Source organism: Momordica charantia (genome assembly GCF_013281855.1).
Source record: "Momordica charantia cultivar OHB3-1 chromosome 10 unlocalized genomic scaffold, Mcharantia_2.0 BLBB01000010.1, whole genome shotgun sequence".
Classification (NCBI taxonomy): domain Eukaryota; kingdom Viridiplantae; phylum Streptophyta; class Magnoliopsida; order Cucurbitales; family Cucurbitaceae; genus Momordica; species Momordica charantia.
The window spans coordinates 8388272-8406397 of record NW_028275158.1 but is presented as its reverse complement, the minus strand read 5'-3'; the positions used below and the strand labels follow the sequence as shown (position 1 = coordinate 8406397).

The window sequence follows — 18126 nt, the reverse complement described above, 5'->3', positions numbered from 1 at the left end:
ACTTTACATTAAATTTTATAATAAAGTAAATTATGTTATTTTAAATTAAATCAATAAACATAAAAAAATAAATAATAAATAATAAATAATAAATAAATTAGTAATAAATTTAAAAAAAAAACGAAAGCGAGCCGGACCAAATACGGTGTCTATAATATATGTCAAGCAATCTTCAAGAATGAGCATATTTACTCTAAAAGATGAGTGTATAGTAAGTATTTGGATTTTTTTTTTGTTACTATTGTTATTTTTCTAATTAGTGTGTTTTTTATTTGGAATGTTTCTTTTTTTTAGCAATTTTATTTAGTTTAGGATTTGGATTTTTCTTTTTGTTACTAATGTTTTTTTATTGTTTAGTGTACTTTTTTTATTTGGAATGTTTCTTTTTTGAGCAATTTTATCTAGAATATTTGTTTAAAATATAGATAATTACAAGCTCATGTCTTATTGTTGAAAAAAAACAATCATAGAAGTCAATACATAAAAAAATGTTTAATTAATAAATTAATTATAAACAATAATTTGTATAGAATCTTAAAAGGTGGAATATAAACTTTTGGTCATTTTATTTTCTAATAATATAATTTGAAGAATTTTTCTTTAATAATTTTAATTATAATATAAAATTAAATCAATAAAATAATTTATATTTAGTTAAAAAATTCAACATATATAACAAAATGTCAGCTCTAAACAAATATTTAATAAACAAACAAAATATTAAAAAAAATAAAATAAAGGACCCATATTAGGTTGAAATAATTTAAAAATAAAAATATTAAAATACCTATTTACTTTTTTATTAATATATAATTTTTTCCTTTACTTTTAATTTATTTATTTACAAAATATATCATTAACAATTAATTATAAATAGTACATTTTATTATTAGTAATTAGCTGTCAATAATAATAAATATATATAAAAATTAATCTTAATTATTTTTAAAAATAATTATGCTTAAAATATTTTACGTGAAATTATATAAAATTTAAGCTACCTTATAATTAAAAAAAAAAATTTACGTGCATTGCACGTGGTAATACACTAGTTTTTTAAAAGTACTCAAATAAAAGAATTAAAACAACCCAAAGTTAATTAAATATTTAATTATTTGATAAAAAAATTAATTTATTTAATTATTTAAATAATTAATTAATTAAATGTAAACTAAATCTAATTAATTAATTAAAACAAATAAAACATAATTAGTTTTTTAATTGTTTAAATAATTAACTAAGCCAAAAAGTGGCAGCAAGGAGAAACTGGCCAGAACACAACAACAATGGCATGAAGTTTAACAGCGGCAAGGACGTAACGTAACCACGGCTAATGAAAAGAGAGACAAAGACAAAAGAAAATTAGCATCTGGTTTGGTGGAAAACTCGGATTCTATTTTTTGTTTTCAGATTCACTAAAAATTGAGTGAATATACATTGGACGAGATTCGTTTTTTAAAACTGTTTTCAGATTCTGTGATCCAAAACGGTAGAAATTTTGATTCCAAAATTACAATAAAAACTTTGATAAAAAATGTTAATAAATTAATTAATATAAGTTTAGATTAAACTAAATATTTAGTTGTTAACTACCTCAAGTTTACCCATTTATTATTAAACACGATTTAATTACCAAATCTTCTATCAAACATATATCTCAAAATACTAAAAACAAATAGAGAATTTATTGCAGGTGTCCCTATTTGTCACTTGGTTTTGAAAAATGGCTAGGTGGTTTTTGTTAATAAAAAGTGTCCATTCCGATTTTTCTAACTGTTTTACAGGTTTGATTTTGACAATCTTATCCTTTCTATTTAATTATTATTTCCATAATCAAAATTATACTCTCTCTTACATTTTCTTGTTATATTATCTCTCTTTTCCTACATTTTCTCTCATAGATTTCAGAAACAATTTATCTCTGTTTTTAAATATATATTTGAATATAACATAACATAACTCATAGACGATAGCACATAGAGTGAGACACGATCAATATCGCGATAGAGACAACAGAATGGATGGAAATTGAGCAATGGTGACAACAAGGCGGGTAATGGATGAAATTGAGCAAGGGAGACAACGGTAGAGCAGCAACGTGGGTGACATAGATGTAGGTGGGGCGAGGAATTGATGAAATTGAGCAAGCTTGTATCCTTAAGGGATACAAGCAATAAGGCGGGTGACAAAGCTATAAGTGGGGTGAGGAGTGTCGGAGGGTAAAGAAGAGAGAGGTCAACGGTATGAGTTCAAATGTAGAATTTTTTTTTTTTTTGGTATTAATTGTGTCACAAAAATAAACATTATATGTTCACCTTATTTTTCAAAGTATCTGTTCATTTTAATTTCAAGTATTTGTTCATCTATTCATCGTATTTGTTCATCTGTTCACCATATTTGTTGATCTATTCACCATATTTGTTATATTTGTTCATATGTTTACCATATTTGTTCATCTGTTCACCGTATTTAATGTTCATCTGTTCACTGTATTTGTTCATCGTGCTTATTACTGTATTTATTCGTATTTGTTCATCATGTTTGTTACTCTATTTGTTTCCATCTTTGGTATTGGTATTTTTTGTTTCTAAAATGATTTTCTTGTTTAAATTTTGGTATCTCTATTTCTAAAATGAATTTTTTTGTTTAAATTTTGTTTTAGATTTTAATTTAATTAATATTTTTTCCTTTTAGGTTTTTTAGTAAAATTGTCTCGTAAAAATTTTTGAATTAAAAAATATAGGTAAGATTCTCAAAATATTTGAATGATTCATAAAAATATATATATATATATATATATATATATATATATATATAAAAGTATGATTCTCCTATAGAAAGGGTAATTTAAAAATTTAAAAATCATGGAAGGGTAATTTCGTACCAAAAAATTAGTTGAGATTTTCCTATTTTTAAGTTGGCTATTTTTCAAAACTGAAAGTTTTTTGGCGATTTTTTGAAATGACTTATTTTAAATAGTTATATCTCTTGTTAGTCCAAATAAATAATAAACTTTGATTTTCATTGAATCCTTTATTTTAACATTTATGTTTTCTGATTACCAATCAAATGCACCCTTATATATCGGAGACTAGTTTTGCCACTTGGACAAGACTAGTTCGTCCAAATAAAAACAACAATAACTTCTAATTATTTTTTAAAATAATTATATTTAGAATAATTAATTTAATTTTTCCAATAATTAAAACATGTCTTAAAAATAAGCTTTGGTTCAGTTCAATAATTATTTTGTTTTAAATTTTATTAACTATTTATTCGTTTTTGGTTTTTCAAAAATATACTTTTAAAAACTTACTCAAATTTTGAAGGAAAAAAAATCTGGAAACTCATATACTTTTTAATTTAGTTAGAAATTTAATTTCTTTTTAAAAAATTAAAATGACAAAATTAAGAAAATTAATTTGGAATAAATATACAAAATATAATAGCTACAAAATGAGACTAAATTATTTAATAGTGTTAATAATTTCTTATTATGAAATTTAAATAAAGCTAAGAGGGGTCCCATGGTCTAGTGGTTAGGACATTGGACTCTGAATCCAGTAACCCGAGTTCAAATCTCGGTGGGACCTTAATTTTATTTATTTTTATAAAGCCTTTCATTTGCTTCTCTTCGATGGAAGTTTTATTTTTCCATAATGTATTCTAATTTTTTTGCCTAATTCTTTTTCTCCTTCGATGCCTCCCTGTGATCCTTCTCTTTAGCTAATGTGAAAGAAATTTTCATGTAAATTATATATTATCATATACGTTCAAATCATATATCAAGATGAAATATAATTTAGACTTATATTATTATTTTTTTGGTATCAAATGTTTTTGTATAATTATCAAATTTTCCATATAAACTACAGGCTATTAGAATTAGAAAAATATAAACTGTGGCATAATTATAATGAGATATAGAATGAATCAGTAGAATTTAAATATCTAAAATCTAAAAGATATCAATGCGGTTAATAAATTTTAGATCATTTCAAAAGGTTAAAAAGAATATTTTATCAATTAATATCTATTTAAAACGTGAATAAACCTCCATACAAAATCAAGTCATATCCTAATTTTTAGACCTTTTAATTATTGGCATAAAATTAAATCATTAAACTTTACTTTTTTTTTTTAAACAAAATCACATTTATACACAAATCATTCAGGTACGCATTTAGACATCAATTTTTAAGATCGAAATTTCAGAAGTTGAAAGTAAAAATAGAAATATTAAAAATCCGTTTAAATAATGAATTTGGATGGTTGTATTTACGTAATTTGTAAATATATCTAAATAATAAAATGTTGAACTTAATGAACAAATGGTCCCATGGTCTAGTGGTTAGGACATTGGACTCTGAATCCAGTAACCCGAGTTCAAATCTCGGTGGGACCTTTTTCTTTTTTATTGTTTATATATTTTACATTTTGCCTCATTTAGTCACTTTACACTCCCTTTCGTTCAACAGTAAATTATTTGATATATAAATGTCAAATGATATTAAATTATATATTACTTTAAAAAAATATTAAATTACACTTTCGTTGTTTACTTTTAAAATTCTCACAAATTTTGAATTTTTATATTAATTTAATCTATATAATAGATTAAATAATTTAAATCTCACGGACTATTCATTAACTATCTTTTATACCCACTTGAAAAATCCACCAATTTCCTTCTTCTTTTCCTTTTTTTTTCCAGTGCTAAGCTCTTACAAATTGTTCCTATTATTACTGTAGGATCAAATTTGTAATTTATCCAAAATTTTATCTTTCATTTTAGCCCTCATTTTCTACGTAACTTTTGTTTTAGCCGGTTTTTTTTTATATATATTCACATTTTACCCTTTCTTTTCTCCAAAATTAAAAGACATCCCTTTTTAATTGAAATATATTTTTAGACTGAAAGGAATATTTTGTTACATAAACTTCATAAGTTGTCTATAATTTTAATAATGTAAATATATTATACTCTCTGTTTTTTTTTTCTTCTTTTCTTAGATTTTGTTGGTATATAAATTTATCCTTTATAATTTAAAAAACTTTTACAGTTTCCAGCCAAGTTATTTGAGTGTGATATAGATTGAAATCTAATATTAAATTTATCTTACATGAACATATATAATTTCAGATAGATTGTCAATCTGAACTAGGTAGTAATTTGTGTTTACGTTGTACCCCTTTCTTCAATTATTTAAGTCTCTTTCCGCAAGGGTGAGTGGTTTCTATGTTAGTTTTTTATTGTGGTGCTTCAGAATTTTGTCCAAATAACTAAATCATTTTTTCTAGTAGATTTAAAGAATGGGTGACTTTCCAAGTTGCTCTTATACATATATTTTCTTTTTTGTCCCTTCTCACTTGAAACCACTTAATACACTCTAAGTATTTGAACCAACTTACTTTTTTCACATTTAATGATTTAATAGATTTGATTTTATATTTCTATCAACTAAATTTTAGTCTTAAGCTGGACCATCTCTCATTCTTCCGAATTTTTCTTTCAAGAGTAGCTGGGACCAAAACAAGGTATGATTTTAAAGTTGTTGGGAAATTAGGCAATCCAACAATTTCCCCTTCCACGTTTATATCTAGTTATCTAACTCAATCACACAACACAATGAGAAATATAGAGAAAACAATAAACGACACAAGTAAAATGAGATTGAATACAAGCACTAAAAAATATATCTCCTAGATATTAACTCCGTAGAGGTCCCAACAAAAGCCCATAGCTTCTAAGTATTTGAACACAATGTACTTAGGTACAATAATGAAAAACAGTCACATAATAATTAAGATCTAAATTACCCCAAAACAACGATCTCGATCTGACCTTTTTTGTTACTGCCAATACCCGACTCGCTGCCTCTGATTTGCTACACAAAATCCCCTCAAAAGGCTGCTTAATAATCACCCATGACTGCCCCTTTGATTTGTAATTAAATCCACGGCTCAAACCTAAACGAAAATCAAAAGAATCCTTTTATATTTGACGTAGTGTCTCAACGCTACAACCATTACAACATCATTCATCTGCGTGCGTCCCTTTTTTCTTTTGAAATTTTGTTGCAGTGCCACGACGTTGTGCTCTTAGCCAAAATGACCTTGCAGCGCCTCTCTTCCATTTTTCATTCCTTCGACATCCCGATGCATCCCGACTTGCCCCTGACTCGTTCCAACGTAGATTTGGCTCCACTAATCCCAACAAAAGTCACTCAGGTGTCAGTTCATAACTACTCTACTCTATCCCATCTCATCCAATGCATTACAATAAATATTCATTTACCTTACGAAAAGAAAGTTGGACGCCTCTCATTGTACATGAATGATGTTAACAAGTCTATTATTACAAGACCATCTGAAGATAAGGATATGACATGAGTTCTAACAATACGTTTATGTCGAATGAGTTGGGGCGTGATATTGTCGTGGATATTCTCTTTATGGATACAAACATCGACCCAGAGAAACGTTTTAAGTGCACCAAATTGGTAAATGTGTGAAATTTAGAAATGGTGAAAGGTGGAATGTTTTGTATTTCAATTTTGAAATATTTTATCTTTACTTATAATTAATTATAAAGCTTTAATTGGATTTAAATTTCAAAAATTTTATAACTTTTTCACCCTCCACGAGTATAAAATGAGTTTTTTTCTTGCAATATTATTTCACCAACATAATTGAATTACATCATCTGTTGATTTATAGACCATTTTTTACTATAATTATTTTTTCAATAGATAGTAATATATTTTTTTAATCTTTGATTGGTGAAAATTTAAAAAAAAGAAAAGAAAAATTACGTGTACTTGCACTGGCAATACACTATAGATATTTTATTAATATCTGTTTATGTATTTTAATGATTAGTTTGTTCAAAACTAAATATTATTTTTCTGGTTATTTTTTATTTATTTTTATGATGCATTCAGTTTCAGATAAGCTTTGTTCTACGGATGAGGCGCGCCAAGGCCTCTCTGCAGCTACCAAACTTCCATTCATGGCGTTTCCTTTATCTCCAGCCGTTCTCTGTCGCCGGTTATCTTTCTCGGCTGCTCCTCACATTACGAAACACATTTTTCTTCATACGCATTGCGAAGCTCGCTTTAACCGCCCCTCGATTCTCCCCAAACTTTCTTCCATAACTGCAAGTACCTCATCAATGGTTGGTTCCGATTTCACTCTAAAGTTGTTTTAAATCAACATTGTGAGTGCTGTTTGCCTATTCAATTGCTTGCACAAAAGCCTTCTCTAATTTCTCACTTGTTCCGGTGAGTTTAGTTGCCTATCTTGGTGGGAAGTGTGTGGCGATTTTCAAAGCAGATAGAATTTGTTTTCCTGGAAATAGATTTAAGTTTCTGTGTAAAAGGAAAAGAGAGAAATCGTATGAATGTGCCACCTCTATTGACATTTTGAAGTCGAACTTTGCTTTTGTTAATCTGTGCTAGTCGATTTCGTGTAATTTATCATGTAGAGAAGTATCCAGATAAAGAAATGATGCTTGATTTCACTAGGTTGGAACAGTTGGTTAGTGAGCTCTTTCATACATTCAGACATTGTCCAGGAAACTATTTATACACTGTTGATCGGACTGAGGGATTGGTTTTCTTTTTATTTTGTGATCCTGAGTTTCTGAATAGAGTTTCAGCCATGCAGGAATTAGAGGACCAACATAACTGTCTCCAAAAGTCATGTATTTCAGCCTTTGAACGTGGAAAGAGGGAAATTGGGAAGTTAATTACTTTGATCCTTATATGTATCCAAGTTTCTTCTCCATTGCCCTTGTTGAGTTGGGACTTTCAATTGATCCATCCTGCAGTGGCAGTACTTTATTCGCCTGATACCAAGGTTCCAAGAACAGGAGAACTTGCATTGAGGAGAGCAATTCCTGCAAACACAAGTATGAAGGCGATACAGGTTGTTGCTGAGATTCTACTATGTACCTTTTTTCTTTTTATGGTAATCATTAATTTCTCAGCCAAACTGTTTTTCCTTCTAGGACTCTTTAGAAGAGCTATCATATTTGCTAAGGATTCCTCAGAGAAAGCCTTTTGGAACTATGGAGGGCAATGTGAAGAAAGCTCTTAAGGTAACATATTGATATAACTGTACTTCTTCATTGATGTAGTACATAAAGTAAAACCTGAACCAGAAGATCATCGCTTGTAGGAATACAATTTCATTCTTTCCTTAATCATTAGGTGTCATTTATGAGTTCACTTCAGTTTTACTTTTGTTTCCGCTTTTATTCCTCATTTTGATGTAATCATGTACATAATAGTTGGAGCACTTACATGTTCCAATTTGACTGTCTTTTTTTGGCTGATATCAGCTGGCAGTTGATGAAAAAGACTTGATTTTGGGAAGTATACCACCAGACTCGAAGGAAAAAGGTTCATCATTATACACAACTCTTATTGATGGCAAGGTACATAAGGGCAGAGCTCTGTTTAACTTGTAAATCTGTTGAATATCTCCACTTATTCTTTCTTCTAGAAAACTAGTGTTGATTGAAATTAAACGAGGAGATTGTAACAAGCCTTTGACCTAAGAAGTATGTACAGAAACATGCAAGATGCATATGACATTAACAAACCCCAATTGTACACTTTTTATTTATAAAAAAAAAAGAATAAATAAAGAAACCAAACATGTCTAGGATACATAATATAAAATAATAACATTTCATTCTTAACTTTTATTTATTCTTATAAAGCATTGACTGTTTCAATGATGTGCCTGCAATGGCGCAATGTGTCATCGAATTATTGTAAACTAAAAAAATCATATCAATGAATTTAAACTCCTGTCAGGATTCATGTGCTGTACTGTTTAGTGCTTTTTGAACACAATCCTCCGCGTAAAATGAGGTGTTGGTGCTTCATAAAATTTGATCATCATGATTTTAACCTTTTGGAGTTCTCTCTAGCTATCAAAATTAAGTTTTCAAAGGTCAGAACTTAATATGTCTTACACTGACTTTGGTTTGATAAATAGGTCTTTCAGCTGTTTAACTGTCCCAGAAAACAGTATGTCGTGGGGTGATTTTAGTGGCTAGATAGAATGATAAATAAGAATTGAAGTTATGTGATATTGGAATTACAAATTTATACAAACTTAAAGTCCTATTCTCTCTTTCTTTATCTTTCATCTATGCATTTGGTATTTATTTATTTTTTTTCATGATTAGGTTTTGGTTAAATTTATTGATCGTTCCAGAAACTAGATGAACAAGATAACATTTCTTTGATTCTCAGGGTGGACTGCAAACTCTCCTTGAAAGTATTAGGGATAAGGACCCAGATAAAGTGTCTGTAGGACTTGCATCATCACTTGATACTGTTGCAGAGTTGGAATTGTTGCAGGTTAGCATGTTAAACTAATTAAAGAACTACCCAATACATTCCATGGGGAAAATGTTGCTTTGTACTCGGTAGAGATGTTGGAGTTACATCTTCTTTTAATTTTTGGAAGTCTGCTTGGTTTTAGTCTAGGAACAATATTATCTGGCTCATGTTTTTTGCTTTTCATGTGGTTCATGTCGTATATTTTCCTTAGCATTCTTTTCTAACAGGCCCCTGGATTGTCATTTTTATTGCCTGAGCAATACTTGAAGTATCCAAGGTCAGTGATTGTTCCAATAATACTTGATTTCCTGTTTGAACATTGCTTTTGCACCCGTATATCCTTTCTTATGACCCTCAAACTGAAATTTACTAGGATTAAGGATTAGCTTAAAAGAGTCAATACAGATGGTTATTGTCATGATACATTCACGTATTTTAGTATAGCAAAATATAAAACCACATTTCAAACGAGGATTTACGTCATAAGCCTTGTTGTACAGATAAATATCCCTAAACCAAACTTGGTTAGATTCTGTGTCACAGTGGTGACATTATACTGCTAAAATCCTAAATGTTCTGCTATCCTAACTAAGACATCGTGGTTCATTTAATCTAAAATAAATACGACAGATGTATTAATCTTAGACCGACAAATTATACAATTGATTCCTTCAATGGATTTTGCATTAGGATGACTCCTTCGTTTCATGAAATATTGCTTTTTGTAATCTTGATTGCCGTGAAGAATGATTTAAAGACTCGTGGTTCAGAATGCTGATACTCGTAATTTATTGATTCATGATTTAGCTCACTATTTGAATGTCTGACTTTTTTTGGTAGTGCTACCTCTCCATATTTGCAAAAGATAATTGAGATAAGCTGTTGGAGCTATTTTTGCATTTTGGATAAATGTATTTAGTCTAATATTACCTCAGATTAGTGGGTTATTACTTGATATTATGATTATTGCTTCATGTCAAATGTGCTTGATAAATGACTTTGATTTATATATTATAGAAATGTAATGAACATTCTCCATGAGTTGTAAGAGTCAAAAGTCAATGTCTCTTAGTGATCTGTAGGTTAACAGGGAGAGGAACTGTTGAATTTACAATTGAGAAAGGAGATGGTTCAGCTTTTTCCCCACAAGCAGGTGGTGAATCTAAAAGTACAGCTACAATTCAGGTTTGTTGAACCTTGATTAGTTTTGATGAACAAGTTTTGGTGCTTCTCTTGTGAACAATTTTATATTTAATTCACAAGATATATTCTCCCATTCTAACTTGAGCTTGTCAGTCTTCACTTGTGATCACCAATATTTCACATAAACAAAATTGGCGGATGAAGTCATACTGATATTATTGTCCATGTATCCAGGTTGTTGTGGATGGATATTCAGCCCCGTTGACAGCAGGGAACTTTGCAAAACTGGTAAGGTAGTTGAGCTTCAGCCCCACTCAAGCTAAGCGTACTTGAAGGATGTCTTTATACTGCTTTTACATTTTCATTGATGAGTTAGGTACTTAACCATATAAATGAAGAAAACTTTACAAATGGCGTAAAAATATTGTGTTAATCACCGATTAATTCAAAAGCTTAAATTGATGGGTTATGGTAAATCTAATTTCTATTGATACCTTAACACTCCCCTAACTTGCGGGCTTCAAAATTTGCCCAAGACCCAACAAATGGGAGGAAATGATGCTACAGGAGTTTGAACATAGGACCTGCTCTTATACCATGTTAAATCATTAATCAACCCAAAGATTTAAGCTGACGGGTTAAATTTAATCTTTTATAGATACCTTAACCTAACCTACTGATTGTGCATGGAAATTCATGATGTGTTTCATGTTATCCACTGAATTTCAGGTAATTGATGGAGCTTATGATGGGGCAAAACTCAGCTCTACTAGTCAAGCTGTTCTTTCTGAAAATGGTATTGATAAGAACGAAGGCACTAGTATTCCCTTGGAAATAAAGCCGTCGGGACAATTCGAGCCCTTATACCGGACAACCCTTAGTGTTCAGGTTTTGTTCATAATTGCCTTTGAAAATAACTTATTTTCCTTTTTGTTTTTCTTATATTATTTCCTCTACATGGAAGGACGGAGAATTGCCAGTTTTACCTCTGTCTGTGTATGGAGCAGTTGCCATGGCACATAGTGAAACTTCAGAGGAATATTCTTCACCATATCAATTCTTCTTCTATCTGTATGATAAAAGAAATGTAAGTTTGATACTTTATTTTGTTGATGTATTTATTTTCAAGCAGCTCTCATTCAATTCAAAGTGATCACAAGTCTGCATTTTCTTTGTGGTAATGCAATTCATATATTGGCAGTCTGGCTTGGGAGGACTGTCTTTTGATGAAGGGCAATTTTCAGTTTTTGGGTAAATAGTTTGACCTCTAAACCTTCTCTTCAACCTTTGAAGCTTCATTAATCTCTCTCTCTATACTCTTATTATGATTGATAGATATACAACTGTTGGAAGAGACATCCTTCCTCAGATCAAAACTGGGGACATAATTCGATCCGCGAAACTCGTGGAAGGTCGAGACCGCCTCATCTTACTGGATGAGAATTGATTCTCTCTCTTGTGTTCTTATCAAAACCAGATCTAGCAATTGGTTCTGTACATTTCTTGATTTTTGACTTGTGATTGTTTCATTTGTATTTGTTGGTAAAGTTTTGTTGCTGGTGAAATTAACTTGCAACTTAATTAATATTTATTGATCTTTTAGACTTTGAGTATTGTGAAGAGGTGATGCTGGTTGGCGAATCTCAGCATAATTTAAATTGGTTGAGACTTAAAATATATATTTTTGACCAAAATAGTAAGGTTGAAATCCTTCCTTTCTATTGGTATTGGTGTTGGTTTGGCGGAAGAAAATTACTTTCTTCCTCCTTGAAAAATAAATGGAAAAAAGTGCTATGGTTTGATTTGATGTATCATATTTTTAAATCAATAGGTTATAAAGAAAAATAAGAACGAGAAAACAATTTATAAAAACTTTTAGAAATTAAAAATAATAGAAACTAGTTTGTAAAACAGGTTTTAAAACAAAAAATAAAAATACACCAAAACAACTCCATTGTTCACTTGAAAAATAAATAATACCAATAATAATAAAATTTAGTGAGATTTTAGAAACAAAAAATAGATTTAAAAATTATTTTAGTACAACCAAAAATAGAAAACAAAATCATTATAAACAATCTAGATTTTCCCTTTGTTTTTTTTTCTTTGAATTGAATTCTCATAATTTGCTCAAGCCCCTCAACTTCCCTAGTTTGAGCCCTGTTAAAACTGAGTAATAACTTTTTTTTTTTCACCTCAAAGGCCAATTAGATATTTGTTCAAGACCTGTAATACACGTATTTATCTTTAAAAATTTTAAAAGAAAATATAATATTTGTCAATTCTTTTTTATTATTTATTTATTTTTTCTTTGAGTTGCCAATATTTTTTTATTATAACACCACGTAGATGTAAGATTGAAACTCACGATTTTTCGATTGGGTATAAAAACAAAAACAATAACTAAAGTTACTTAAAATGATTATAAAGAATATGATTGGTCTATCAAAATCATGAGTTATAGACATCTAAGTTAAAAAGAACTTAATAATTTAAAATCGTTATTGTCCTTAGAAATTAGCCGATGCAAGAGTATAGACTCGACGCTAAAATTATATATACATATATATATATACATAACAACGTAAACTCACAAACATTACGAAGATGTGGAGTTCCCTGCAGCTTAAATTTTATATGCAAATTCCAAACGAGGAAAAATAAAATAAAATGGTTTATAATTTATGTAGATTTTTGAATTGATAATTGTTTTTAATAATTTATTGATACTCACAAGGTGGAGATATTTGAACTACATGTCGTTTTCATCTTGATCAAGTTCGTCGGGCAATACTTTTGGGCCGAGTTGGCCCATGTGTGAATATCTGGGCTTAGATTCGTAGTCAGAGATTCCCACAATCACTTGTGGCCGGGATTCTTGAATCAGATCCGTCACAATCACAATCTCTTTTATTTTACTTCTCAGATTTTTCTATAATAAATATTTGGTCAAAATGTCCTCTATTTTCAAAGTAACAACTTCAAATTTTAATAAGTAGTTTAACCTAAATCCAAACGGATGAATTCGAATCTCCAGCCCATAGGTTATCTTATTATTTCTCTACTAGTTTGAGATTCAATCTCCTATTTACTTTTTTACTAAAAAAAATTATTAAAATATAATATTTGAAAATTTACCGATCATAATAGAATCAAAGTATTAAATTTTCATCGACATTTCTACTGTATTGTGTAAAAATCGATAACATGTAAAAAATATCAACATAATAATAATTAATCATCTTAACTCATTTAGAAACAATGAATTACTTATTTGTTAATTTAAATATTTATTATCAATTTTGTCTTTTTATAATAATTTTAAAAATAGATATTGATATATTATCAATATTTCCATGGAAAATTTCAGCTCCATATTTTCGTCATCAAGGTTTTTAAAACCTTGGATGTAATATTCTAAAAAATTGCATTTTTAATTAAATATTATTCTCTTTTTAAAAATTCAGAGACATTCTGTTTTTTCTCTCTTTTCATGGATGAATGTGATCCACTCACGGTTTTGTGTACAGTAATTGGCCGTCTAAAATCCTCTCCTATCAACGGAGAAAAAGTTCCGCTGCTTCGCTAACATCGTACACCCCATCAGCCGAAAATTTGACACCCTCATCATCACTGTCCATCAACAATCACACGCTGATGCAAACCGATAACAACGTAAAATCGGCGTATACGATTTCACCAAACAACCATCGTATATAATTTCCTTTCTCTTCATCGTTCCAACTCGGAGTAACGTCGTCTCGCAACTCAGTTCCTCCCGAGTCGAGTCGCGATTCCGCTCCGACGCGGCGCCGGCCATGGCTTCGGTCCACGCCACAGCTCCTCAGAGGTTCCCTTCCTTCCCCAGAGTAAAACAAGCGGCGCCTCATCCCAAAACAGTCGCCGCCCCCAATTTCCACCGCGCGCCGAAGCTTCCGCAGAGTTCGGTTTTCTCGATAAGCCGACGGAGAGAGAATTGGGCGTTGAAATCGGCGGCGGACGAGCTGGATGTTATCCCGGTGCAGACCGCGGATTGTACGGACCAGCAAGAGGGCGTTGTGGTGAGCCGGGTGGAGAGGGAAGGCGTGGAGGGAGAGCTGGGGAGTCCCGTAGGGGGATTCGGTGAGCTCTCGTTGGGTGGCGCTGGTGAAATTCAGGGGTTTTCTTCTTCTGGTTCTGTTGGAGACGGCGGTGGAGGAGGGAACGAGGAAATTGAGAGGCTGATGATTGATCGGATTATAAATGCTACAATTGTTCTGGCGGCGGGTTCTTATGCTCTCACCAAATTGCTCACCATTGATCAAGATTATTGGCATGTGAGTGACCCTTTTCAATTGTTGTATAGTTTTCTTTCTGCGATTACTTCATTGTTGGTGGAATTATCTAGTGAGAACCGCTTTGATGAAGCTAGTGTAGTGAATATAACTTGAATATTCTGTAAGAATGTTAGAAAACTATGTTCAATCTTAACGGGAGCAGCAGAAACAACTAGTTATTGATGAGGTTTTTTGGTTAACAAAATGGACGGATATGTGGTGAATGGTGATATCTGTATTCTGTATCAAGTTAGCTTAACTAACAGACAAGAATGAATTGGTTAATATTAGGCTGTAATTGATCTGCTTCAGCGAAAAATGGAAAAGCTGAAGAAGAGTTGCATGCTTTGCTTAAGTACCTTAAAGAGTGGTAAAAAGGCAATTATAGAGTATTTTTGGCTCAAGTAGTTGACTGTGAAGCATTAAGAAACACCCTTAAGATTGTAATTCCAAGTGCTGAAGTAATTTGTTATCAAACACTTTTTACATCAAGCCTTTGGTTAAAAGTTCTCATTTTAAATGCACTCTCAAGCACATTCTTAGTCTCATAATCCTTAAGGTTAAGCTCCATAATTTCATGGTTATATGAAACTGGTCCAAATAATTCCCCACCCCCAGTAATTCTTGCTACTCGTGTAGAAGTTAAAAATATATGATCTGATTGGCATAATTCGGGAAATTTTTAGTATAAAACAGTGCAGTGAGGGATACTCTTCAAGTAAATTTCACTTCAAAGTTCAAACGAGTCATCAAAATATATATTTTTTTTTTCTTTTTAACCTGCAGGGGTGGACACTTTACGAAATACTGAGATATGCCCCTCAACACAACTGGAGTGCTTATGAGGAAGCTCTTAAGGCTCACCCAGTTCTTGCTAAAATGGTGATTAGTGGAGTTGTATACTCTCTTGGAGATTGGATTGCTCAGGTAATTTCATACCATCAAATTTTTACACGCCCAAAAAAGCTTCTTTATGTGGCAATGTGAAGGGGTTTTCTCAAATATGACTTTCTTTTGCAGTGTTTTGAAGGAAAACCTCTATTTGAATTTGATCGAACGCGCATGTTCAGATCAGGCCTTGTTGGCTTTTCTCTACATGGTTCCCTTTCCCACTATTACTATCATTTCTGTGAGGTATGCCTTCTGAATTTTATTTTCCTTGTACATTGTTTTCAAGATGTCTCTTTACCTTAAAGGCAGACTTCAATTCGTTTGAGTTATAGAAAAATATTCCAGTCGCGTTACTTACCTCTACAGAAAAACCCTCCATGTTGTGTTTTCCAGGGTCTTTTTCCTTTTCAAGATTGGTGGGTAGTTCCTGCTAAAGTAGCATTCGACCAAACGGCATGGTCAGCAGTTTGGAACAGTATTTATTTTGTGGTATTAGGATTCCTGCGGCTCGAGTCCCCTGTTTCTATATTTAATGAACTAAAGGCGACATTCTGGCCTATGCTTACCGTAAGAGATCCTATCTTTTCTCTGAATGTTTACATTTTTCTGAGATTAGTGAGAATAAGACAAAACACATCCCTGAACTTAGTGGCGCTGATATTCATGCACTATCATTGAAACATTGGAAGACGAGGTCAAAATACTTTTTCACTCATATTTAAGCTGAATGAATCAATATAGGAACTAGGAAGTCCTTGGTCAACTAAAAAAGACACATTCAATATTTTATTTAATGCGGGAGAAGCTCAAATGATATGCTTATACATGTTTCGTCATTTTTTGTCAAGATCCTCTGAACTTATATTTTTATTATTTATTTATTTATTTTTATTAAGGCGGGTTGGAAACTTTGGCCATTTGCTCATCTTATCACATACGGAGTTATTCCAGTAGAACAAAGACTCCTGTGGGTTGATTGCGTAGAGCTTATTTGGGTGACCATACTCTCCACGTAAGCATACAGTAGTATCATTGAGTTACTCATTATATTTTAGAATGAGCTGAATTCAAGTCAAATCTTGTCTCTTGTCTGGCATGTGAACTTGTTGTGCAACATGCTTTCCTTTGATTGTGTAACTAGTTCTCTGATCCTAATGTTCGCTAATCTATCCGGTTGCTAGTTATTCGAACGAGAAATCGGAGGCTAGAATCTCTGAGGTAGCAACAGATTCCAGTTCGGATTCTCTTCCCACAGATTCAACTCAGGTATTTTGGTCTTAGAACACTTTTGATCAACCGTTTTACCAAGTATCAGTGACTGACATAACCATTTCCATTTTTCTTCCCTTTTATCAGGGGTAAGCTTGCAGGAAAGACCATGTACAGATCTGAAGATGAAACCATTTGTTGCTCGGTTCAACTTGAACGTTGAAGAGTATGATCGACTCTCCACATGGACTGCGATCCGAAATGGTATACTCTACATGTATAAATGGAATTGCAGCTGCCAATCTTGATTGTTGTATGTTGTCTAGAAATCTCTAAACTTGATTGTAAATGTCACATTACCTGTCCAATTTTCTCCTTTGATAGCCTTACCACCAACTGTAATATAGCGAAAATATATCAAAATCTTCCACTCATTGGTTCTTCAAGGTTTTTCCATGGTGCTAAGAACCTTCTTAACTTTTAAGTCATCAAACACTGCAGCTGTGGGGTCAATGGAGCTGACGAGAACCGCCAAGGCGCCAAGTCCAAGGTATACTTAGATGTTGTAGAGATTATAGGTCAAGTCATGGTAGCTACTGATTTTAGATATTAGATATCTTACGAGTTTTCTAATACCAATGGTCGTAGAATCAAGTGGTTAGTTCATGAGATTAGTTGAAATGTAGGTGAAACAACTCGAATCGATAGCATCAACCCTATCTTTATGCTATTATTCGTTTTTTTTTTTTTTTGACCTATTCCTTTCTTAAGAAGCTCACTGTATTATCTGGAATGTAGAGGATATTTCTTTTGGATGAGGTAAGGAACGAATAGGATCTCATTGAACATTGAGACCCCACATGTAGTACAAAGCAGCACCATTAATATTCTATCGCATGACTTTTTTCTTATGAGGGATATTCCAATGATTTGGTGAATTGCATATAATTTATCAGCAGAAACTTCTGGTTAAGTAAATATGATATATCTCTCATACCAGGGCTAAATCGGTAATTTCATCCCTCTCATCATGGCTAAAGTTCTCATTTGATCATTTGGAATCTTGTACTCTTGCAAGAAAGATAATAATGAAAGGAAAGGGTCAACTTTTACTCTTGAAGTGCATCAATTTTTATCTTAATTTTTTAATTTTATTAAATTGAACTTGTAATAAGTATTTTTTTTTTCATAAAAATTGTTAAAATCTA

The 18126-nt window shown here is 31.4% G+C and overlaps 2 protein-coding genes and 2 non-coding genes across 6 annotated transcripts; all 4 read left to right on the top strand.

The window, feature by feature from the left end:
- Nucleotides 1–3521: 3521 nt before the first annotated feature.
- On the top strand, nt 3522–3593 carry TRNAQ-CUG (transfer RNA glutamine (anticodon CUG)). The gene has a single exon. It is a non-coding gene; the product is annotated as a tRNA-Gln (tRNA).
- Nucleotides 3594–4333: 740 nt separating this feature from the next.
- On the top strand, nt 4334–4405 carry TRNAQ-CUG (transfer RNA glutamine (anticodon CUG)). Its single transcript has one exon. It is a non-coding gene; the product is annotated as a tRNA-Gln (tRNA).
- Nucleotides 4406–6937: 2532 nt separating this feature from the next.
- On the top strand, nt 6938–12104 carry LOC111012901 (Cyclophilin-like peptidyl-prolyl cis-trans isomerase family protein). Of its 3 annotated transcripts, none has more exons than XM_022287206.2 (12): nt 6938–7177; nt 7669–7929; nt 8012–8101; nt 8345–8440; nt 9270–9377; nt 9587–9636; nt 10442–10544; nt 10737–10790; nt 11232–11390; nt 11467–11589; nt 11704–11753; nt 11838–12104. In XM_022287206.2, the coding sequence occupies exons 1-12, from the start codon at nt 7013–7015 to the stop codon at nt 11947–11949; spliced, it is 1371 nt and encodes a 456-aa protein (XP_022142898.2). In that variant the 5' UTR covers nt 6938–7012; the 3' UTR covers nt 11950–12104. The 3 variants fall into 3 exon arrangements, with proteins under 3 accessions (XP_022142898.2, XP_022142899.1, XP_087975183.1); XM_022287207.2 differs by having other exon boundaries at nt 7661–7929; XM_088119057.1 differs by having other exon boundaries at nt 7653–7929.
- Nucleotides 12105–14232: 2128 nt separating this feature from the next.
- On the top strand, nt 14233–17364 carry LOC111012915 (Peroxisomal membrane 22 kDa (Mpv17/PMP22) family protein). Its single transcript, XM_022287231.2, has 7 exons — nt 14233–14818; nt 15605–15745; nt 15839–15952; nt 16103–16276; nt 16606–16721; nt 16891–16975; nt 17066–17364. Exons 1-7 carry the CDS (start codon nt 14321–14323, stop codon nt 17069–17071), a joined length of 1134 nt encoding a protein of 377 aa, XP_022142923.1. The 5' UTR covers nt 14233–14320; the 3' UTR covers nt 17072–17364.
- The last annotated feature ends 762 nt before the right edge of the window (nt 17365–18126 follow it).

Excerpts from the sequence above, each read along its gene's own strand:
- LOC111012915 (XM_022287231.2), top strand. The coding sequence starts at position 14,321 with ATGGCTTCGGTCCACGCCACAGCTCCTCAGAGGTTCCCTTCCTTCCCC. Across the intron at positions 15,746-15,838 it reads TTGGAGATTGGATTGCTCAG|TGTTTTGAAGGAAAACCTCT; the intron begins GTAATTTCATAC and ends TTTCTTTTGCAG. Across the intron at positions 16,277-16,605 it reads CATTCTGGCCTATGCTTACC|GCGGGTTGGAAACTTTGGCC; the intron begins GTAAGAGATCCT and ends ATTTTTATTAAG.
- LOC111012901 (XM_022287206.2), top strand. The coding sequence starts at position 7,013 with ATGGCGTTTCCTTTATCTCCAGCCGTTCTCTGTCGCCGGTTATCTTTC. Across the intron at positions 7,178-7,668 it reads CTGCAAGTACCTCATCAATG|GAATTAGAGGACCAACATAA; the intron begins GTTGGTTCCGAT and ends TCAGCCATGCAG. Across the intron at positions 10,545-10,736 it reads AAAGTACAGCTACAATTCAG|GTTGTTGTGGATGGATATTC; the intron begins GTTTGTTGAACC and ends CCATGTATCCAG.